At 40.9% G+C, this 21,551-nt stretch overlaps 2 protein-coding genes across 2 annotated transcripts; both read left to right on the plus strand.

Annotated features, from left to right (window-relative positions):
• The first annotated feature begins 3,483 nt into the window (after positions 1-3,483).
• On the plus strand, positions 3,484-8,741 carry FGG (fibrinogen gamma chain). The gene is made up of 10 exons (XM_063423175.1): positions 3,484-3,632; positions 3,725-3,769; positions 4,207-4,390; positions 4,495-4,588; positions 5,547-5,677; positions 6,308-6,441; positions 6,563-6,747; positions 7,399-7,676; positions 8,021-8,190; positions 8,555-8,741. Exons 1-10 carry the CDS (start codon positions 3,561-3,563, stop codon positions 8,567-8,569), a joined length of 1,308 nt encoding a protein of 435 aa, XP_063279245.1. The 5' UTR covers positions 3,484-3,560; the 3' UTR covers positions 8,570-8,741.
• A 4,543-nt stretch (positions 8,742-13,284) lies between these two features.
• FGA (fibrinogen alpha chain) lies at positions 13,285-19,878 on the plus strand. The gene is made up of 6 exons (XM_063421506.1): positions 13,285-13,335; positions 15,104-15,232; positions 16,201-16,384; positions 16,673-16,818; positions 17,744-18,803; positions 19,164-19,878. Exons 1-6 carry the CDS (start codon positions 13,285-13,287, stop codon positions 19,871-19,873), a joined length of 2,280 nt encoding a protein of 759 aa, XP_063277576.1. The 3' UTR covers positions 19,874-19,878.
• Positions 19,879-21,551: the final 1,673 nt, after the last annotated feature.

The following is a 21,551-nucleotide window of genomic DNA, read 5'->3' on the forward strand; positions in this document are numbered from 1 at the left end:
CTAGCCAACTGGAAAAAACAAATGTTGTGATTTACCTTTTGCCCACATTTTGAAAATTGAAAGAGAAAGACAAGTTACAAAACTTTTTTTTTTCATTTTCACTTTAGTGCACTTGGCTTTCTTGCCAGCCATCGGCGTAACTTCACTACTAGACAGCTTTTTAGTTGTTTCTATTTCTCATCCTAATTATGATGCACTCACTGTTTGACCTAGGGAAGGGGATTTTGCCCACTAATCTCTTTAGTAATGCAAGCAGGGTGATACACATTGGTGATGGGTAGCAAAGTGTAGTAGGGGCTTTTTTTTCAGCATTTACCATTTTGCATTTTTCAATATTTATCTTTAAATAGGAAAATTATCTTCTGCAACATCTAAAAACATGCAGCTTCATGTCAAGTCCACCAAATGCTTTCAGTTAAACAGTAATAAAAGCCCATTGGAAATCTTAAAACTCATCACTAAAGCATTTCTAAAGGGTTGTAGACTGATTTTTCAGGTTAGATTCTTAAGGCAAGTAAGTATGAGCTTAAAAACCAGATGTTTTTCCAAGACAGCCATAAAGATATTCTGATACTCAGGTACTAATTTACATGTTTCTTCTGTTTTGTTTTTCTAAGAAAGGTTTTCTATGAACGATGGGAAGGTGTTGGATAGTGTCCCAGTGGCTGACAAAAAATACTAATCAATATTGAGTTGAAGAAACCTCTTTCAAACAAATAATGATTCACCTTTACTCTCTCCTCAAAAATCAATTGCAGGAAAAGACTACACTGAGTTTGAGAACTCTTCCTTCCACCTGTGCTGCACGATTTGTTCCTCCTCTGTTACCAAACCAGCAAACAGAATTACTGGAAAGAAAACACTGGCCAGAAAATCAACACGGCTAAATTAGACTGGACAGGTCTGAGGGTACAATTAGGTCTCTAGCACATTTGTTGGTAAGTGGGTCAGCTGTTTTGCAACCAAGACCCACCAAGACAAAATGGTATGCAAGGGAGGAAAAATACCATGCCATCAGTCCACTAAGAATACATATTGTTTTCAACTTAATTAAAAGTGGGAATAAGATCTTTGTAAGTAATGAAAGGTGAAACGAAAAAAGAAAAGAAAAAAGAAGCAAATATATGAAATGATTAATTATTCATGACCATGTAATCAGTAAAGCAAACAAAGATTTCCTGAGGTTTAAATATTTACATCTTCTGCTAAGAAGTACCACAGTTGTGACCACAAATACAGCTAAGCAACACTTATAATTGCAGTGTGCAAATATTTGGTAATCATTAAGGCAATGTTGAAAATTGACTCCTTCACGAATGTAAATATATACAGTGATAGTTTTGTGTAACATAAGCATCTGACTGAAAATTCAGGTTTCCTATTCCTAACCCATTTGTAGGCATAATGACCCTTTTGTTTTTCCCACCACTTAGACATTTATCTTGAACATTGAAACTCTATTTACATGTTGTTATTATGTAATTATAGCCATTCTCATGCTTTAATTATAAAATCTTGGGGTTTTTAATTCAAGATTAAGTAGGCTTTTACTGCCAGAGTTCACTGTTGTCATCTTCTCTGACTCCTGAAATTCTTGCCTAGGAGCATAAGACAATTTTTTTTTTGTTTTCTGCTACCAGATAGTCTTCTGACAGAGTTTCATGCCTATATGTACTATTTCTAGTGACAAAAGGGCAAGATGTGTTCTTTATTCTGTCGGAGGATGAGAGATAGCTGAATTGTGCCATGTGGTTCACCTATTGCATCATGAAGGGTATGTGCCCATCTGTACTCTGCAGTGTACATCTGTGTTAAAGCTGTTACTTTGCGAAGTTCATACCAGCAATCTACTCATGCTGTCTTCTCATATCTAAGGGAATCCTGCTGGTGCACAGCCTCTGGAATGGTATCTCTAGCACCCTGTGGACTCTTGTGTCATGAACTGCAAGGAAGAAGCCGAGCAAGCTCAGTGTATGAGCAGCAGTGCCAAGGAGGTTCAGCAGTAGTTTCCTCAGTCATGTAAACACCACCAGTGAAGCAACAGTAAAAAACACAGCAGCAGACAGATTTTTACCCAGGTCTATTTACTTTATTCTCACACTTAAGAAAACAGAAGTAACTCTGTAAAAGGTGGAACCATGTCCTACTTGTATCAGTAAAGTGCGTGTTCTACACATGGCTCTTGAAGGTAATTAATACCAGATTTGTAAAGACAAACCTTGAGTCAGTCATCCTTTGGAAAATACTTTGGCAGCCTGACAGCTAACTCACTGGTCATCACTACAGTTACTGGAAAGCTGACTCTCCCAGGGACAATACTTCAGCCTCACATCAGACTGATTTTTGGCATCTTAAACACATATTTCCTTCTGGCAATGTGGTGGATGTTCTCCATGTTTCAGGGCCTAATTATATTTAATTTTCTAATAATCTGGTTCCTATAGAATGCTTTTTTTCTGTGTTTTACATACCTATTAAGCCAAGTTGAAACATTGATGCTGCTGTACAGAGATGAAGTCATTTGCCTGAAATCACAAAGCTGACCCCAGCAATAACAGATCTATCTGTGAGCCCCATTCTCACCAGTCTTCTCATCATTTGGTCAAACATGGAACGGAGTCAAAATCCTCATTCAACATTGCCTTATCACACATCGTGCTGTACAGGCACTAAATCAGGCTTCCTCTGCAGAAGCCATAGTTCAGAGACCAGGTCTAAGTCATGAGTGGAAAGGTGTTGATGCCGCAATACAGATAGCATGCAAAAGGACACACTGAAGTAATTTGCCCATGCAAAGCTCATGCAGAAGACAGGGCTTGCCAGCACTCTTGTAGCAGTATTGAATAAGGCAGATACCAACAACATTAGTTCCCCAGCAAGGAAGCATGGACCAAAGTCATTAGAATGGACTCACTGTGTCGAAAGATAGGGAACATTCTTAGTTCCATTGCCTGTGAGTAACAGCACAGACTTCTTCTCATGGACTTCACCACAGATATGCAACTGCCCAATGACTTCATGCATTTATCTGTCTTAGTATTGTCATCCAGAGAATAGGGAAAATTATGTTGAGTCTCTTTGTGAAACATGTAGAGATCTGTGGCAGGAAAGGCCTACATAATCTCAAAATATCATTTATTGTTTGGCAATTGATAGCTGGTACAGGTAATTCGGATTGCTACTGTGGCTTTTCCCTGTGCTATTAGAGTGAAGCTTCTGCCAGCCCTGATTACGGAGCGATGTATGAGTTTGATAACGCTTGTGAGTAGGTGTAGCATCTCCGTGCCTTGTCTCACCTTCCTGCCTCCCCTGAGACCTGGCTGGAGCAGAGATCAAGCAGCTAAGTGCAAAGCGGGTTCTGAAAATGGGAGGAGTGTATGTGCAAATTCTGGGAATCCACCTCAAATCCCCACCCCACCTCTTCCCACCACCTCGCAGTGCCCGCCCCCAGGTTCAGCCTGCCGCCTTAAACTGCTGCCGCCCTGTGCTGGGTTGAACATTCTCGGCTGCTGGCTGCACCACTGCACGGGCAGTCGGCAGCACTTGGTGGGACAGACAGGATGGGGCTCGGGTTGTGCAGCTGGACTCCCCTGGGGTCTCTCCTCTCCCTGCTCTTTTCTACCAGCATGGCGGTAAGTGAAGAGGCAGCGTTTAGGAAACGTGTTAGTGCAGAAAGCGGTGTTGTAGAAAATCCACTAAAAATGGCCCTCTCTCTTCTCTTCAGTACATTGCTACCAGAGAAAACTGCTGCATATTGGATGACAGATTTGTAAGTACCTGGAAAATTTTCTTTTATCTTAAGAATGTAACTGAAGCTTTCCTATGCTGATTATTAACTCGCATTATCACTTGAACTTCATAATCGTTTTCCATACTTTTTGAGTGTGCTTTACTTAAGCCTGTTATTTCTTGACAGCAGTATATACTTGGTAAAAGTGTACAGGAGTCTGCACTGTGGATGAGAGTGCATATCCAGCAGATGCTGCAATAATGGCATGCAATGTTTTCGTCCTATGCGTGTACATAGTGTGAAAGTAAACTGTCTCTGAAAATTCGGATACACCAGACAAAGTCTACTGCAAATGCCTGCCCTTTTTTATCCTTTATAATTTGTGTCAGCAGTGTCTGAAAATTCCTTTGCCCAAATACTCAGCTCTGCTTTCTTTGCCCCTGAAATACTGCTAACTATTTCTCTTTATTCCTTAGGGTAGCTTCTGCCCAACAACTTGTGGCATTGCAGATTTCCTTAATAAATACCATCCCGCTGTGGATAGTGATCTGCAGGAAATGGAGAGAATTTTGCAGAGGATTTCCAATGCCACAGGAACAGCAGACCATCTGATTCAACACATCCAAGGCCTCTATCCTTCAGACAAGCAGACATTGCCAAGTGAGCATATAAAAATAAGTACACAACTGAAAAATATTGTTTATGTGGTTTTCTTTTTTTAATTTGCTTAGCTACAATTGTTTTGTGACTTTTCTGTTTCACAGATTCAATTGACAATTTCACTCAAAAGTCCAGGAAAATTATTGAAGAAATTATCAGATATGAAAATACTATATTGTCTCATGAAACTACTATACAGTAGGTATCTTCCACTTCTTTTATCAATGACAATACAAATTGTTTTCTTTCTGTTCTCTTGTCAAGTGCCTAAAAGCTTATCTCAGAAAGGTCTTTTGTGCTCTTGTGGACAGTTCTGCCCACACATCCATTAGTAGCTGCGTAGCAAGACACAGAAGGATCATGAGGATCTGATAATGAATTCTCTGCTCACCTGGATAAACCATTAATTGTGCAAGAAGTGCAAGATAAGAATGTCATGAAGCCTGGCAATATTTTTATTTATGTTTCTCCTGCTGTGCCAGCTATCTCTAAATTTTTTTTTCATGACTTTTGGAGGTCTTGAGTTTTTGCTGTAAAGCAGAGTATTTGGAATGTTTGTGCAATCATTCACTCTGGGCAATTTTGCTGCATATATCCATGAAAATTAGCTCTGTTACCTAGTTCTAAATCATAACTAATTATAAACTCAGTAGCAGTCTTTTATAGGTTGACATTGGAAATAAAATTGAAAACATCATTAATGTTTCTAAATCTTTAGAATATCTTTTTTGACAGATCTCCACTTCTCTGACATTGTGTCTAAGATTATGTAGTCATTTTGACACTTACAGCAGCTTATTTAGAGCACTTATGTTTTACAAATACATCCATAATTGAGGAGGCATTTATCACTGACTTCAGGAGAGCAAAGTAAAACTTTCCATGGAGTTATAGTCACACATTTATTACTCGTTAGAGTTTTGCTGATTAGAGTGAAATTTTGCATATGGTTGAGTATTGCATGAGGGTAAGCATGTGCTTTCCTATTTTGCCCGTCCTTAACTCTAAATATCAGTGCTAACAGAGGCACTCCGTTTTACAGGGGTGCATGTAGCAGCATGTTAGATACATGAGGCATGTGTCCAGGGAAATAAATGTGTGTTACACATTCTCAAAGGGCAGATACAACAACCCGTTTTTATGTCTCTCTGTCCAGACAGTTGACAGATACACATATAATGAACGGCAACAGGATTGCAGAGCTGAAAGAGAAGATTGCCCAGCTTGAGTTACTCTGTCAGGAGCCGTGCAAAGACAGGGCTGAAATCCAGGAGACAACTGGAAGAGGTGTGCAAAATGCTTCTTGTATGGTGGAGGGTTAATCCAGCTACAAGTGCTGCCACTTGGCATCACAACAATGATTTGCTTGTAATCTTATGGGTCACAGACTTCTGCAAAGATAAGTAAAATTGCAAATTATAAAACCGGTCAAGTTAGATCCTTTCAGGCAAGGATTCAGGTGGAACACAGTTCTTGCTTCTGGCCTTTTTGGCCAAAATACAATTATCCCAAAACATGTGCTAGATATGACGGATATGACTAGGGTTTCCATGGACCTGGGACAAATAGAAGATAACTCAGTATCACATTTCTACTTAGCCATGTGGAAACAAAAAAATTCCATTAGATCCAGAAGTGTCTGTTTTTGTTGCTGTAGAAATCAATGCAATGGGTATGTTTTATACTGCTTAAACCCTATGTGAGACTAAATTCATCTTCACCTTAACAAGTCCTGTGGCCCATGGTAGGATTTTTTATGACAATGACATTGAAGTATGTGGACTAAATTGCTAACTTTGCAAAAATGATTTTTAGATAAATTGCATTTCTTTCACTAAGAAAGTTACAATATAAAATAAATTTGAGGAAAGAATTGTAGCTGGATTGAAAATGATCTTTGGACTATCTTTACTTCAGATTGCCAAGACATTGCAAATAAAGGTGCAAGGAAAAGTGGTCTGTACTTTATCAAGCCTCAAAGAGCCAAGCAGTCATTCCTAGTCTACTGTGAGATTGACTCATATGGCAACGGCTGGACAGTACTACAGAGGGTATGGCACTTATGCATTATTGCTGTTGCATCAGCAGTGTTTTTATGGACCTATATATGATACGTATCTTTTTGACCGAGGTTTTTATTTTGGTTTTGGTGTTCTTGTTTTTTTTTCCCAGAGACTGGATGGGAGCGAAGACTTCAGCAAAAATTGGGTTCAGTACAAAGAAGGATTTGGACATCTGTCCCCGGATGATACCACAGAGTTCTGGCTGGGCAATGAAAAGATGCATTTAATAACCACACAGTCCACTCTGCCATACACGTTACGAATAGAGCTGGAGGACTGGAATGGCAAAAAAAGGTATTTGCTTATGATGCTTCTAAAAATTACAGCTTAAAACCTACTGCTCCCACTGCTGCATCAGTTTGTAATGATAAAAGTTTGCTCCTAAAAGATTATGAGCCCTTAGACCAGATAAAGTGTGCATGGAACTGCTATGGCTTGTGAACTTAGAGCTGTGCCAGCAGTCACTGGGTGGGACTTGCTGCCAGGCACACGTGCCTGTCAAAAGGCCACATGCTGTCAGCACTTATTTTTTAGGCAGAAAGAATCTGTTTCTTCTCTTTAAGTTTCTTTGTCTTGCATATCTTACAGACTACATGGTCATTATAGGTCCCTTCTGTTCTGTTCTATTATTTTATTTGTTATTTCTATTTCTATTATGAACCTGGGAGATTATATATCTCTGTGTGTATGTGTGTGTGTTGATAGTGTAGATATTTCATATATCACTAAAGACTAGTAGTCAGAAAATATGTCTGATACTGGAGCACACAAGTTGATTGGATGTGTGTCACTGAACTGAGGCCCACAGTCACATAAAAACCATTCCTTTTAAAATGCTGGGATGCAATAAATACCTTTTCTGCGGTTTTAACACTGCTGTATTTTAATTTGTGCATGTGCTGGGAAGGCAGCATGCTCATATCCAGCATTGCCCTCTCTCCACAGCACTGCTGACTACGCTGTGTTCAGAGTGGGAAGTGAAGAAGACAAGTATCGACTGACCTACGCCTACTTCATCGGGGGTGAGGCCGGGGATGCCTTCGATGGATACGATTTTGGAGATGACCCAAGTGACAAATCCTACACCTACCACAATGGCATGCGGTTCAGCACCCATGACAATGACAACGATAACTATGAGGGCAACTGCGCTGAGCAAGACGGATCCGGGTGGTGGATGAACAGATGCCATGCTGGCCACCTCAATGGCAAATATTATATAGGTAAGGTGTCTTCTAAGTGTTCATAATCCAGGACACCACGTTTCAGTGACAAAGGAAAATGAGTCATGTTTATTAAGTACACTTTGCCTTCTGGATTTCCCAAAGCTGGCATAGCCTGTTCTTTGCAAAAATTGGTAACACCAGTAGTAGGAATTTATGACTGGTCTCCATTCCAAAGGGGGAGAATCAATCCTGAGAGAAGCAAAATGGGGGGAAAAGGCAGTGAACAGAGTCTGTTAGGACACTCATGGATGCCATGGAGGGGTCAGGACCAGAAAAATGTATGGGCACAGTAACTGTTTTAGAAAGCAACCAACTTTTTCCCTCCAATTGGTGTTTCTTAGGTGGTGTGTACACAGCAGAGGATGCTGGTCCATCTGGATTTGACAATGGCATTATCTGGGCAACCTGGCGTGACCGGTGGTACTCCATGAAGAAATCTGCAATGAAAATCATCCCATTCAACAGACTGTCAGTAGATGGACAGCAGCACAACTTAGGCAATGTCAAACAGGTTCGACCACAGGGCTGAGGAGATATTTAAAATGAACACAGAACATTGTAATAATTTCAAAAACTGAGCATGGATAGCTGAAGTTAAGCCCACAGCATCTTAGAGAAATTGGCTTTGTTTACCATTTTGTCACAGAAGTATTTGTACTTTGATTTTAGTGTACCTTCTACATTACTGTTTCTTTTAATGGATAGATAAATTGATAGTCTCATCATCAGGAATGCTTGCTTTTGTGTATTTTAAATGCTACCTTTTTAATCCTCAGCTAATATAATATGTATGAACACTATCAGCAGGTCATCATAGCCTTATTTACTTCTTTCATTAGAAGAACATTAATATACTCTTTTTATTTCTGTTTTAGGTTGGAGACACGTAAAGGACAACTTGACAAAGACCAGTCTGGCAGGAAAAGCAGATCTTTTCTGTCTTAGACACTGAACTTAGCAAACATTACCCGCTTCAGTTTTGACTATAAAACAACACTGACTGTAAGATACCCAAACCTCTTCCCTGAACAGTGCTTACCTCCATAAACAGTTATTTTTTCTGTACACATTCTCAATAAATTTTTGATTGTTACAAAAAAAGTCTGAGCTTGTTATCTGTGGTCTACAGTTGGCCAAACAAGACAAAGAAAACTTTTGATAGTTGGATCAAACCTGCTTGATTCAGTCATTCCTGAATTTCACACCAGCAGTTTCTGCTGCTTGTTTAGAGGCATATGTTTGACCTATTTCTCTATAAATGTGACTAGTATCCATATGTTTTTAAGTTTTCTAATGAAGTGGTTTAGTGACAGATCAAAGGACATAGCAACTTGAAACTAGCCTGTTTTGCTGCTGAAGACTATTTGACTTAGCTTACCACAAAGTAATGAATACATTTTCAGTTGGGATGTGCTACATAGTATCAATGACCAAATCCAGGTATTTTACTCCAGACCCTACATATTAGCAAGTTTCTCAAATTCTACTCAGAATAAGTTTCTTTTACTATATGACACATAGTAGTACACGGTACAGCTATTATTCCCACATATCCCTCCTTTTTTTTTCCAGAAATATTTTAAAATTGCTTCAACGTATTCAGTGCCATGCAACCAAAAACATATTAACATTTGCAGCAGAAATTGCTGTTCAAATCCCAATTGTACTTTCATTTTCTTGCTCTGGATCTAATAATAATTTCATGTGATCCACAAGCACAGATCAAGCAAATCCACAGCACAGATCAAGACCAGCAAAGAGTCTGCAATCTCTCTGAATGTACCTCCTCAAAATCTGATGAGTGCATTTGAGGGGTGTGTTAGCCAACCAAATTAGGTTTGTGGATAAATTCCTCAGCAAAAGATACACTCGGAGCCAGAAACTAGCACTATCTCAAGCTGATGCATTAAGACATAAAATAGGAAGTGTATCCTGGTCTTTAGCTACTTATGGAGGACAGAGAGGTTTGCCTGGTATCTCTAAATAACACATTCAAGTGCTTTATTTTAGAGACAGTAGGACATGGCAGTGCTAAAGGAGACCTTAGAGCCAGTTCATGCTGCCTCAACAGTTTTACAGTTTTGATGCCCAGAGGTCTCGTGAGGCTGGTGCTGACAATCTTCCCTGGATCTGAATCTCCACATCATGATAAACTGCCAACTGCCTCTCATTTTTATTAAGATTTTGGCATAGTTGAATTTTTGCTCTTGGGCCAAAATCTAAGAGGAAGAAAGGTTTCCCAGGAGAGAAAAAGGCATCATTAGCTTGGGTCAATGAGGTTAACAACAGCTTGAGAGGAGGGATGACCCCTCCAGCAGTGAACTGGTATATTCACCCATGTGACCAGCCATGATGCACAGTTCATTGACAGCCTTGACGCTCAATTCCTCACCAAGCAAAGCAGTTTTCCTGAACATTTTGGGCTGTAAGGCCTCTCCTGTGTCTCCATGGACCTGAAGCAGTATGTGTAGAGAGGCTGGAGAGGAAGATGCAAGGGAGGGGTTGGCAAGCTCAGTCTCCTGGTTGTGCAAACAGCCACTTGAGTAGCATTGGTTGAGTCCCTTCCACTTTCTGTTTTCAGTTTATGCCACCTATGACTTTAAGTTGATGTTATTCCTTTCACCTCTGTCACTTTGATATCTATTTACACTCTGCTAGGTGAGAATTGTTATTGCCTCTCCTGGTTTAGATTTTGGCTGCAGTTTGATGACAATCTGCTGGAATTATACACATTTCATGGATGTGAACTGGTATTTTATGGATTGCTCACCATAACTAAGATAGGCTTATTCTTCCAGTTGGTTTGCTGATGGATGTCTTTAAGTTTTTACACATCGTATTAATCTCTGGAGAGGAGCATTTGCTCCTGTGGTCAGAAGGGTCAGATTCAGTGAATCCAAGAAGCCTGATCTTTCAATGAAGTCCTATGCCAGAGTTAATTGGTGAGTCTCCGAGATCCCAGCCCACTATTGTGTTATTTGGGCCCTGAAAGAAACCTGGCAAGACCCATGCCTCTGGAAGCTCCTTCCTATGGTATTCAATCCCCTATCTATCAGAAAGAGGCTGGAAAAGACCTCCTGTTTCTTCTAACTCTCAAAAATAGAATAATACTATCAATATTATTTTTTGCAAGCAAGTACATTGCAACTGAACTTACTGCTCCTGTTTTGTATACTGAGAGCTGAGTATATTTCTCTCTTCCAAATAATTTTTATCAGACATGATCCTCAGACTGTAGCCTATAGTAAAAGTTACCTGTATTTAGAAAAGTCTGTACCTCTCACTTTATAAAAGTTTATTAAGGATTTGGTGGCCTTTCTTTCACACCTTGAGTTTGCAGTGACTCTTCCAAAGACCACTCTAGCACAAAACAGAGGAATCTCACTCCAAAGGCAAGTGAAAAAAAAAGTTAATGATGAAGAGATAGGAGAAGAAAAAAAAATCAAATAAAGTGGTTGGACTGCTGGACTTCTGGGTTCCTCAGTTCTGGGATATTGCATGGGGAAAATATGGGACAAAGTGGTGGGATTGACTAGTAATGACTTCAAAAGGGTTAGGTAGTTTGAGGAGCATATGAAGAGAAAGTCAAGATGAGAGCTGAATCCAAAGGAGAATGGAGTCTGAGACAAAGCATCCAGAGAAGAATCATGAATGAGCAGGTAAGAGGAGCAGAAGGCACCCCTTGGAAACTGGTGGTAGGCAGGAGACACAGACAGAGCTGGGCAAACAAGGTGCAGCTCACAACTTGGGCACACAAACTACATCTAAATCCCAGACTGTTACTCTGGCATTCAACCAAGAGCAGGGCAGATGAAGTAGTGAGCTGCACTTCTGTACTTTGATCCTGAATTTAAAGTTAAATCCAAAGTTTATCTAGCTCTTGGCCTCCAGCCTTTCAAACAAACACTGTCAGAAGTGACTGAATGATTGCAACATGAAAGCAGAGGTACAGGCTGAAGGTCAGGCACAGATTCAGCCCCTAACTGTAAAGCCTGAGAAGCTCCTCCTTCACCCCAGCTTCCCCCAGCAGTTCCCTTTGCAGCAAGCAGGAAACCCCTCTTAGCTCACCTAATGTTTATGATCAGATATCACCTTTTTTCCAGTCCCTCTAGCCTTGGCAGCCGTGTTTTACTTGGACCAGAGTTAAGTCTACTGTGTTTGAGTGTCACCAGAGAGCTGTGCCATCCCTCAGGGTCAAAAGAGGTCTGGAACATGCTACTTGCCATGTCCCCTGTTACCCGCAGGACCAGTGCCTGGAACACCACCTAGCAAATTGTCACATCCTCTGTCAGCATGGTTGAAAAGGCAGAAATTCTTCTTCTTTATGCTCTTACTACTATTAATTTTTAAGGCCTATTAATTTACAAATATTATGTTGTTACTGATGATCACAAAATCAAGCATTGACAAACTGGGAAAAGTTAGAACCAAAGTGACATATCCCATCTACATTATGGAGGATGCTTTAGTTGTTGCACATTTTGTAACACATATAGTTAGCAAGACACAGTGGGGCACAGTGGTTCCTTGTTTACACCTGATACCCTGCAGAATTAGGTGCTACTCCTGCCCTGATCACCCAGCTCCTGTGGGACTGGAGGCAAGACACCCACGTGTCTCAGAGCTGGCTGCCAGCTGTGCCCCCTGAGCCGTGGTGCCTGCACAGGGAGGCAGCTCCAGCAATGGGATCTGCACGTAGGGTGTGCTCTGAAGACTTCAGACTACCAAAATGGATCCCAAAAATTAACAGCTATTTTTTGACTTAACCTTCTCACCTGATTTCTACAATTGTGAAAAGGGGAAAGTCATGGCCAGGGAATGAACGTAATGTACCATAGGAAAATCCTTGAATCATTAGGCAGTCTGCAGAGAATCATCCTGCAGTGAAAAGGGTGTGCAGCTCTGGGCAGATGCTTGCCTGTGGAGCACCATCTCCATGCTCAGTGTGAGGCAGAAGGGGTTCAGTGAAAGAAATATGTGATCCTGTGGTAAAGCACCACCCATGACTGTATGTCCAAGGAGAACCCACAAAGGTTGCACCTGCAATTCTTATGTTCCTGAGCATGAAGATCACAAGCTTGTGATTATTCACTAGACTTTTATATCTATTATAGAGCCAAAAATTGAGCTTTTTGAGTTTCACTGGGAGATTCTCCATGGACCTCAGTATATTTTGTTCAACACCAACATATACGCAAAGCAATGTCTTCCTTTTTCAAATATCAGCTCTTTGTTTATGCAGTCAAATGCCCATCACACCAAGTGTGTGTTTTCCATCAGGTAAGCACTGCTGGCTCCCACTAGTGCTGACATACATCTTCATTGACTGTTACAAGAAACAGTTTTAGACAGAATTTTTTCCTGGAATTCTTGGTGTTGTCTGCATGTCGGCATTGAACAAACTTATCTGGAGCAAATAACACCAGAAACTTGTGCAAGAGGCCTTAAGTAATCACCAAAGGGGGAGGAGGGCATTTGGCATGTTTTTTTCTACAAACAGAAGGGAGCATAATGATTAATCTCAGCTTTGCATTTGGGTTTAAATTGCACCAAAAGAGTGGCAAAGAGCATCCTTTCAGTCAGAGATCTTACTCTCCTCCTGAAGATGATACCTGTGAGGATCCTCTGTGTGTTCCTGTGCATCAGCATAGCCTGGGTATGAATTTGCTTACTTGATTGTTTTTGTATTCTGTTTTGGATAATAAGCATTTATTTAATGTTCGTTCATGAGATAGATCAATTTTATCTATCACCTAGCTTGTAAAGTTCAATGCACACACATATGCAGCAGCTTAGTGTAACCACTTTCCTGATGAAGTTTCATGAGTTCTTCTGGAGTATCCAGTTCTCTATAGTTTTGCTTAACTCACTTTAACTCAGGCTGAATCTGCCTGGCTTCAGGACCAGCAAAGCAAATCTATTAAAATGAATTCAAACATTCATAGGTGATGCTCTAAGTCTTAAACATAACTGGCTGGATGCTAGTGGTTCACGAATTTTCATGTTTATTGGGATGAACTGTGCTTTCCTTTGGACAGTATTTCAGCAGGATTTTCTACCTACAAATGACACACAATACCTTTATTATGAAAGACACATTTAAAAACAAGGATTCTTGTAGCAGCAACATCAGCTTAAACCAGAGCTAAGTAAGAATCAAATTTTTGATAAGGAGATAAACTTGATTTTCAACTGTGCTAATATATTTTTTTCCCTCATTGAGAACTCGCTCTGTAATCTTATGTTATATTCTTTACATTTTTTTTTGTGAGTGTTTTTTTTTATTTTTTTAAAGAAAGTGGCTGTTTTAACAAATGACAGAAATTGTAGGAAGCAGTTGAGACAAAACAGAAGCAGTCATATTGGAGCTGTAAATGCCTAAAGGGCATTTTTGGATATATGTGCTACTTTTAGGAGGCATTTGGGCCAGATCAAATCATTAATTAATCAAACTACTGAATTTGAATCTGCTGATTTTAATAAAGACATTCCAGCTCCTCAGAGTGGTTCTGACCCTGGAGGCTAGAATTAGGATCACTTTCTCAGCTTCAGAATTACTCATCAATCATAATAAGAAGTAGTCATTAATATTTTCAAGCATTAATTATAATGTTTGAAAAGCACAAAAGGTGCACAGAGGATTCCAGGTAGACCTAATTACATCTTAAGCCCTACAGCATGGCTTTCTTTAATAAAAAAAAAAAAAAAGTTTTTTTACTAAGTGATAACACTGTAGGAAACTTTATAGTTTTTGGCCTAGAATTAGCTTGTGTATATCACTTTTTATTCTCAGGTTTGACAAAAACCTCAGAGTATTTATTTCTCTTCTTTCCATAAGCACAGTGAAATCCATCTGTTACTGAAATTGGTTTTTAAATTGCATTAGTAGCTTTCTTGCTCTTTTTGTCAGGCAAAACCATGCTACAAGCTTCAAGTTAGAAACTGTGATTAAAATCACGATCACTAATGGAAAATCTCATGTATCTGTAAGCTCTTTTTGTATAGACTGAAGGTGATGAAGTGACAATAAGAGTTTTAGAGTATTGAAGCTAATGGGAATAGTATTTTTAAAGTTTTTACTTTTCCAGTTTCAGTCTAATTTCAACTTAATTTTATATTTACACACAGGACAAAACATTTCTGTGGAATGATATTATCATAATATATCCTGAGCATCACTGGCTCTCTACATAAAAGCATCAATTTTAAGAGAAGTGAAGCTCTATTCTGACGAAACAAACAAAACTGTATCTTACAAGAAAGTTTGGAGTAAAGCCCTTGCACCGTTGGGTGTGATGCTAAGCGGATGGCTGTGATTGCCACCCACCAGCTGAGTGTTTGGGGACATCAGCACTGCACTTCTGCTCCCTTGACAGCTGCTCACTTCACCTTGGTTCTACTTTTCCCCTTTTTCCTCCTGGCAGGCAGGAGATGGAGAGAGTACCTTTGAACAGATTGGTGCAGGAGTGCGTGGTCCCAGGATTGTGGAGCACAAGTCCCCCTCCAGCTGCCAGTCTGAGAAGAGCTGGCCCATCTGTGCGGATGACGACTGGGTGAGCCATGAACGCTGGGGTGAGGGTGGGCACCCGAGGGCCTCAGCTGAATCAGCAGCTGGATCAGCAGCTGGATCAGCAGCTGGATCAGCAGCTGGATCAGCAGCTGAATCAGCAGCTGGATCAGCAGCTGGATCAGCAGCTGAATCAGCAGCTGGATCAGCAGCTGGATCAGCAGCTGGATCACTACATCAGCCACAGGCCAGCACGGGGTTCAGCGCTAGGGCCGAGGAAACGCTTCAGCTCAGGGCAGCCTGCACAGATCTCCTGTGGGAGACAAAGGAAGAAAGGAAAAAATGAAAGCAAAAGAAACAGGAAGAAGTTTGCAGTGGTGCAGAATGGGAGGAGAAAGTGAACCTGATAAAGGATTAAATAAACGAAGGCTAACCCTAGAAAATAATAAAAACTGTTTCTTTTCAGAATTTTGGTATTGTAAATTTTGTAGTTCATGAAAGAAAGGCACCAGAAAGAGAGTTGTGAGGAAAAGAAGTAGCTAGAAATCACATACACTCACTATTTGATTTTTAAGAAGTCAGATTACAAGATGCTCAGTAGAAGTTTAATAATAATTGACTAGACGTCTTTGTATATAAACTATTAATTTCTCTCTTTCCTGCCTCTTGCATCTCAGTCCTTTCCTATGCTACATTTATTTGATGACTTCTTGGTAAAGAGCTTTTAGTCTGTCAGAACACTAAGCTTTTCTGAGGAAAACTGCTTAAAAGTGCTGGCCTCTGACATCATCCCTCAAACTGGATGACAGACTTCTTACAGCAGACCTTTAGGAAACATATATATACAAAAAAAATCTCACCCATGAGGAATGGAGGAGAGGGGAAACTAAAGTTTTACTTGCTCCTCACCTCACAGTAACAGCAGGTTTCTGAGGATGTGCTTCATTGCCTCCATTATACAAGATGTTTACTCTTGAGAATTTTAGCACAATTATTTCCCTCTTTCAATTCTAGGGTACCAAATGTCTATCAGGATGCAGAATGCAAGGATTGATTGATGAAAAGGACAAGGAGTATAGTCAAAGAATAGACAAAATCAAGAAGCTGCTCTCAGATAATCAAAACAACTATAAGAAGTCCAACCAGATAATTGTGGAAACTGTAAATGCACTGAAACCAAACCTGGACAGTGCTCAGCGTGAGTATCTTGCGCCCAGTTTTATTATCCATTACTGAACTACTACTCTTGTGAATAAGCCATATGTAGTGAAAGTACAGGCTGCACTGGATATTATGAAGAAACAGAACAGTCATAATAATAGACTCTTAATTAGTTAGCAAAAATTAATTTTATTTTCATATGCTCAGTACTATGAAAAATGTGTTCTCAATTATGTATCTAATTACATATTTTAAAATATGATACATATTTAAGAAGCAAAAAAAGCACATGGGCATAGCTGACTGTGAGGCGTTTTTGTTTCAGAGCTTGATGAGACTTACGGTCGCCTGTCAGGAGAACTGAGACGGAGAATTGTGACATTAAAGCAGAGAGTTGTCACTCAAGTGAACAGAATTAAAGCTCTGCAGAGCAGCATCCAGGATCAAGTGGTGGAGATGAAGCGCTTGGAGGTAGGTGTCTGCTATGCACTTCCCATTCTTTCCAGGGCTTAGCTATGGAAAGGGGATCTGTCCATTATGGTGAGCAGTGCTCCAACTGCGAGGAAACGTGGTACAACTCTCACAGGATCTGACTTGCTGAGACAAATCCCCAAATTAGTTGCTTGCTATCCATCCTGGTTTTCTACTTCTGCCCTCTAGGAACCAGCATGGGTTCTGTGAGTTCCTAGTCTGCTTCTTCTCTCTCAGACCACAAGGATGCTCCATCTACTGATAATTGCTTCTGTTGGAGGTGTTTCTCCTCCTGTAAGGAGTCTCTGAGTAGCTAGAAAGGGGATTTGCTCTGTCCATCCCCAGTGCTGCCACTGCTGCCCACAGCTAGGGTTGGCATTAGAGCCTGTGTTCCCAGGTTGTAGCCAGCTCTTCTGATGGTAACGCAAGGAAAAGTCCTGGCACAAACAGTGTTTTTGCTCAAAGGCTCGTTTTGATTCCTAGAACAGAAATCCATCATTTGGATCATTTGAGAAAGCAGTGGTAACCCCAAGATTTGAGACCTCCCAGCAGGGCCATGACAGAATCTTCCCCTCTCCTTGGAGGGCCCATTTCTGCCCAGTCCCCATTGGACCATGTCCAGCTCTGCAGCACTCCTTCCAAAACCAGGAAGACACCTCTAAAACCAAAAGATAAAGGTGGCAGAGATTGGGAACCTTCTAAAATGTTCTTTTCCATGGAACTCATGTGCATGGTGCTATTGCACATGTTGTATTTACAATGGAAATAAACCTATGATGACATCCAAACCGAACTCTGGAAAAGCTCAGCTGTAGGTAGGAGGTACTAAGGCAGCAGTTTCTCCTCTCATCTTTCCTGTGTTCAGTAGAATATATCCTTGCTTGGGAAAGCTCCCTAACCAAATTACTTCTCTCTGGTTATGTAGGTGGACATTGATATTAAGATACGAGCTTGCAAAGGAACGTGTGCTAGAAGTTTTGATTACAAGGTGGACAAAGAAAGCTACGAGAACATCCAGAAGCAGCTTGCCCAAGCCAACTCCATCGACTTGCACCCAGAGCTTCAAGCAACCACCTTGAGCACACTGAAAATGAGGCCACTTAAGGACTCTAATGTTCCTGATCATTTTAAGCATAAGCCTCTGCCAGAAATGCAAGCTCTCAACATAATTAATGACATCAAGCAGATGGAAGTGGTGTTAGAAAGACCAGAAACAGATGTGAAACCCTCCCGAGGCGACAGCTCATATCACATGGCAGAATCAAGGGGGGATGATACTTCACACACCAGCAAATTAGTTCTTCCTGCTCATGGGAGAGAAACTCTTAGTCTGGGAGACAAAACCTCCTCCACAGTTCGTAGATGCACCAAAACTACCACCAAAAAAATTGTCTCTGGGCCTGATGGCCCTAGAGAAGAGGTAGTTGAGAAAACAGTTTCTTCTGATGGCTCAGAGTGCTCCTATTTATCTGGAAATGCTGGAGGGGAAGGTAGCACCTACTATTTTAGTGGTGCAGATGGCTCGCACAAGCTAGAGACTCTATTCCCTGAGCTAGAGTCATTTTTTACCCCTGATTCTCCATCCACTGCTACTAAGCACGTTAGTGGATCTAGCAGCCACACAACCAGCAGACACACAACTGGCACAGGCGTAGGTACAGGAGCATCCCGTCATTCAGGGGCTTATGGGGTAAAAGACAAATTTGGAGACTTAGGAGAGGAGGAGGAAGATGACTTTGGAAGACTTCAGCCATCTGGATTCCCGTCTGGCAGTGCAAGTCACTCCAAGGCTGTAGCGACCAGCTCTTCTAGTTTCAAGAACAAGGGAGGCTCTACTTTTGAAACCAAATCAGTAAAGATCCGTGAAATAAATGAGCGGCTGGGTGGGTTGGAACATGATCAGAGTGCAGAGGATATCCCAGACTTTCAGGCACGCAGCTTCAGACCATCAGGAGGGAGGAGAAGGACACCCAGCACTGGGAAAGGTAGTTATTGAGGTAATGGAGCCGAACTCCATCCATGACCAACCTGACACATTGGTTTTAGATACTGTAGTACGACAGTGTGATGATTAAATGCAAGCACTGTGTCTGTTTGTTACCACCTCAGAAACAAAAGGGAAAATATATCATTAATCCTCGGGTATTATAAAACAATTCACAATTTAAGAAATATGTAAAGTTTTCTTTCCTGAATTCTTTTAAATGTTGCCTGTCACTACACCTAGCATAGTCCAAAACATGACTAACAATTTTCCTCTGAGCTATTGGTATTTGGATTCCTCTGAACCTTTTATTAAATTTTGCTGATAACTTCTGTCAAACCAGATCAACTTTTTTTTTTAGACTGTGATGATATCCGCCAGAAACACACTTCTGGTGCCAAAAGTGGCATTTTCAAAATCAAGCCAGCGGGATCCAATAAGGTTTTGTCAGTTTATTGCGACCAAGAGACCACTTTGGGAGGATGGCTATTGATCCAACAGAGAATGGATGGATCAGTGAATTTTAACCGGACCTGGCAAGACTACAAGAAAGGTTTCGGCAGCGTGGATGGCAGGGGGCAAGGAGAGTTTTGGCTGGGCAATGAAAACCTGCACTTGCTGACTCAGAATGATACTCTCCTTCGGGTGGAGTTAGAGGACTGGGATGGAAATGCTGTGTTTGCAGAGTATCTCGTGCAGGTAGGGTCAGAGGATGACGGGTACGCCCTTGCCGTGTCTTCCTACGAGGGCACTGCCGGGGATGCCCTGATCGCTGGCTGGCTGGAGGAGGGCACCGAGTACACGTCCCACGCCCAGATGAGGTTCAGCACCTTCGACCGGGACCAGGACCACTGGGAGGAGAACTGTGCCGAGATGTACGGGGGCGGCTGGTGGTACAACAGCTGCCAGGCCGCCAACCTCAATGGCGTTTACTACCCGGGGGGCCACTACGACCCCAGGTACAATGTCCCCTATGAGATCGAAAATGGCGTGGTCTGGCTGCCATTCAAGGCCTCTGACTATTCCCTAAAAACTGTTAGAATGAAAATCAGGCCCATAGAAACCCTGTAGAAGGGCCTTTAATGCACGTTATGACTACAAGTTGAAAAGATTTTTTATATATGTAAGTATGATGTACCTTTACCCTGTGAATTTGAAGGCAACTGAGCACATTTGGAGATTAAAAATAAACAATGATTAATTATCAACAAAGCCTTTTTGATCTTATTTTTAACTGACAAGGAAATATTGATTTTACAACCCTTTTGATATGAACTTTTTCTATGTCTATGTCTTTGGCAGCTCACACCTTGACTTGAGATAAAAATTTTTAATTTGAATTATTTACTTGGTTTTAGAAGTGTTAAAGAAGTAAAAGTATTTAGAAGTATGGTACTGCCTCCACTGACATGGACTGTTAAAGTCTAACCAGGTTCAACATTCACACTCTCGTTTCCGTTTCAAGGGGACCTCAACAGCTGTGGGCGTCAGACAGAACCAAGGGTGGTGTGGGTTCTCACTTTTGCCACACACCTAACACGGAGCACACTTTGATAAAGAATGCATGCATTTTAGGACTCACTTTTAAAAATCTCCGAAGCTTTGATTTTATAAATATGGACATAGATCTTCCATCCTGCTGTTGAATCATGCTTACCATGCATACTTGTAGCTTCAAAATAAGACAACTCCATGATAACTCATCAAAATGCAACTTCCAAAACAGGCTATTATTTTCTAGTAACCACTAAAAGGTTATGACTCTAACCAGAAGCAAGATGAGGAGCCACCTAAATGTTTCTCAGCACATATGCCAAGCAAAGAATTTTACTGAGGATAACGGGTTTAAATCAGCTTGCTGTCAGTGTGTGGTAAGGATCTTTTAGACAAAACCTGGCTGCACTGAGTATCAGTTATATTGGTCACACAATTACAGAAGACCAGAGAAGACCTTTAGACCTTATGGCATAAAATTACACAACTATTTACACTGTTTAATATTTCTGTGCTTCTAGAAAGAAGCATGAGCAAACTTTCTTACCTCTAATCTCACTGACATTTGCATTCCATTTAACAAGATCATCAAATACTGGCAAATCAGCTCATTTTAGCCTTTTTTTAGTGTTTCTCAAATACACCTACTGTCTAACCTTCTTGCTTGGAAATATTGCTGAAAAGCAAAGACATCTTTACACTCGTGTGAGGAGGTGTCTGTGCTTTTGGAAAACAGGTTTCCACTTGCACATTATGTTTTTGTTCCTCAGCCTGAGTGGAAGCCTGCCTGTGTGGATGCTGAACTTTTGTGCTCCTTTAGTGAGAAGCTGCCATTATGTCTCCTTCTTTTCCTCCTGGGCTTCACAGACTAAATAAACACTAAAGGTTTCAGGTGGGATCCATCCACCCCTCGTGATCTGGGTCCCTTCCTTTGTGGAGGAAGGCAGACCTCTTTGAGAGATGTTCATCCTTTTTATCAGGGCTGGGAAGTCTTGTCTTTGTCTGCTCAAAGGGAGCAGAGACTAGTAGGTTTGACGAAATGCTCAACCTCCACTACCCTATGATGGGAGACATTAATTACTCTAGTCCCATGATAGGGATTGTGTGAAAAACACATATGTGGGAAAGCAATTATGTGAACCAGGTCCCAGAAAAGGACATATTTTATCCAGCAACAGGACTTGAGCTGAGGGATCTGTAGCCTATTCATTTGTTCAGTACTCTTTTCACTTTTATTCCTTCTCAACTTGTTAGG

Source organism: Prinia subflava, chromosome Z (assembly GCF_021018805.1).
Source record: "Prinia subflava isolate CZ2003 ecotype Zambia chromosome Z, Cam_Psub_1.2, whole genome shotgun sequence".
In the NCBI taxonomy this organism is placed as follows: Eukaryota; Metazoa; Chordata; class Aves; order Passeriformes; family Cisticolidae; genus Prinia; species Prinia subflava.

Excerpts from the sequence above, each read along its gene's own strand:
- FGG (XM_063423175.1), top strand. The coding sequence starts at position 3,561 with ATGGGGCTCGGGTTGTGCAGCTGGACTCCCCTGGGGTCTCTCCTCTCC. Across the intron at positions 3,770-4,206 it reads GCATATTGGATGACAGATTT|GGTAGCTTCTGCCCAACAAC; the intron begins GTAAGTACCTGG and ends TTTATTCCTTAG. Across the intron at positions 5,678-6,307 it reads CCAGGAGACAACTGGAAGAG|ATTGCCAAGACATTGCAAAT; the intron begins GTGTGCAAAATG and ends TCTTTACTTCAG.
- FGA (XM_063421506.1), top strand. The coding sequence starts at position 13,285 with ATGATACCTGTGAGGATCCTCTGTGTGTTCCTGTGCATCAGCATAGCC. Across the intron at positions 15,233-16,200 it reads TCTGTGCGGATGACGACTGG|GGTACCAAATGTCTATCAGG; the intron begins GTGAGCCATGAA and ends TTTCAATTCTAG. Across the intron at positions 16,385-16,672 it reads AAACCTGGACAGTGCTCAGC|AGCTTGATGAGACTTACGGT; the intron begins GTGAGTATCTTG and ends TTTTTGTTTCAG.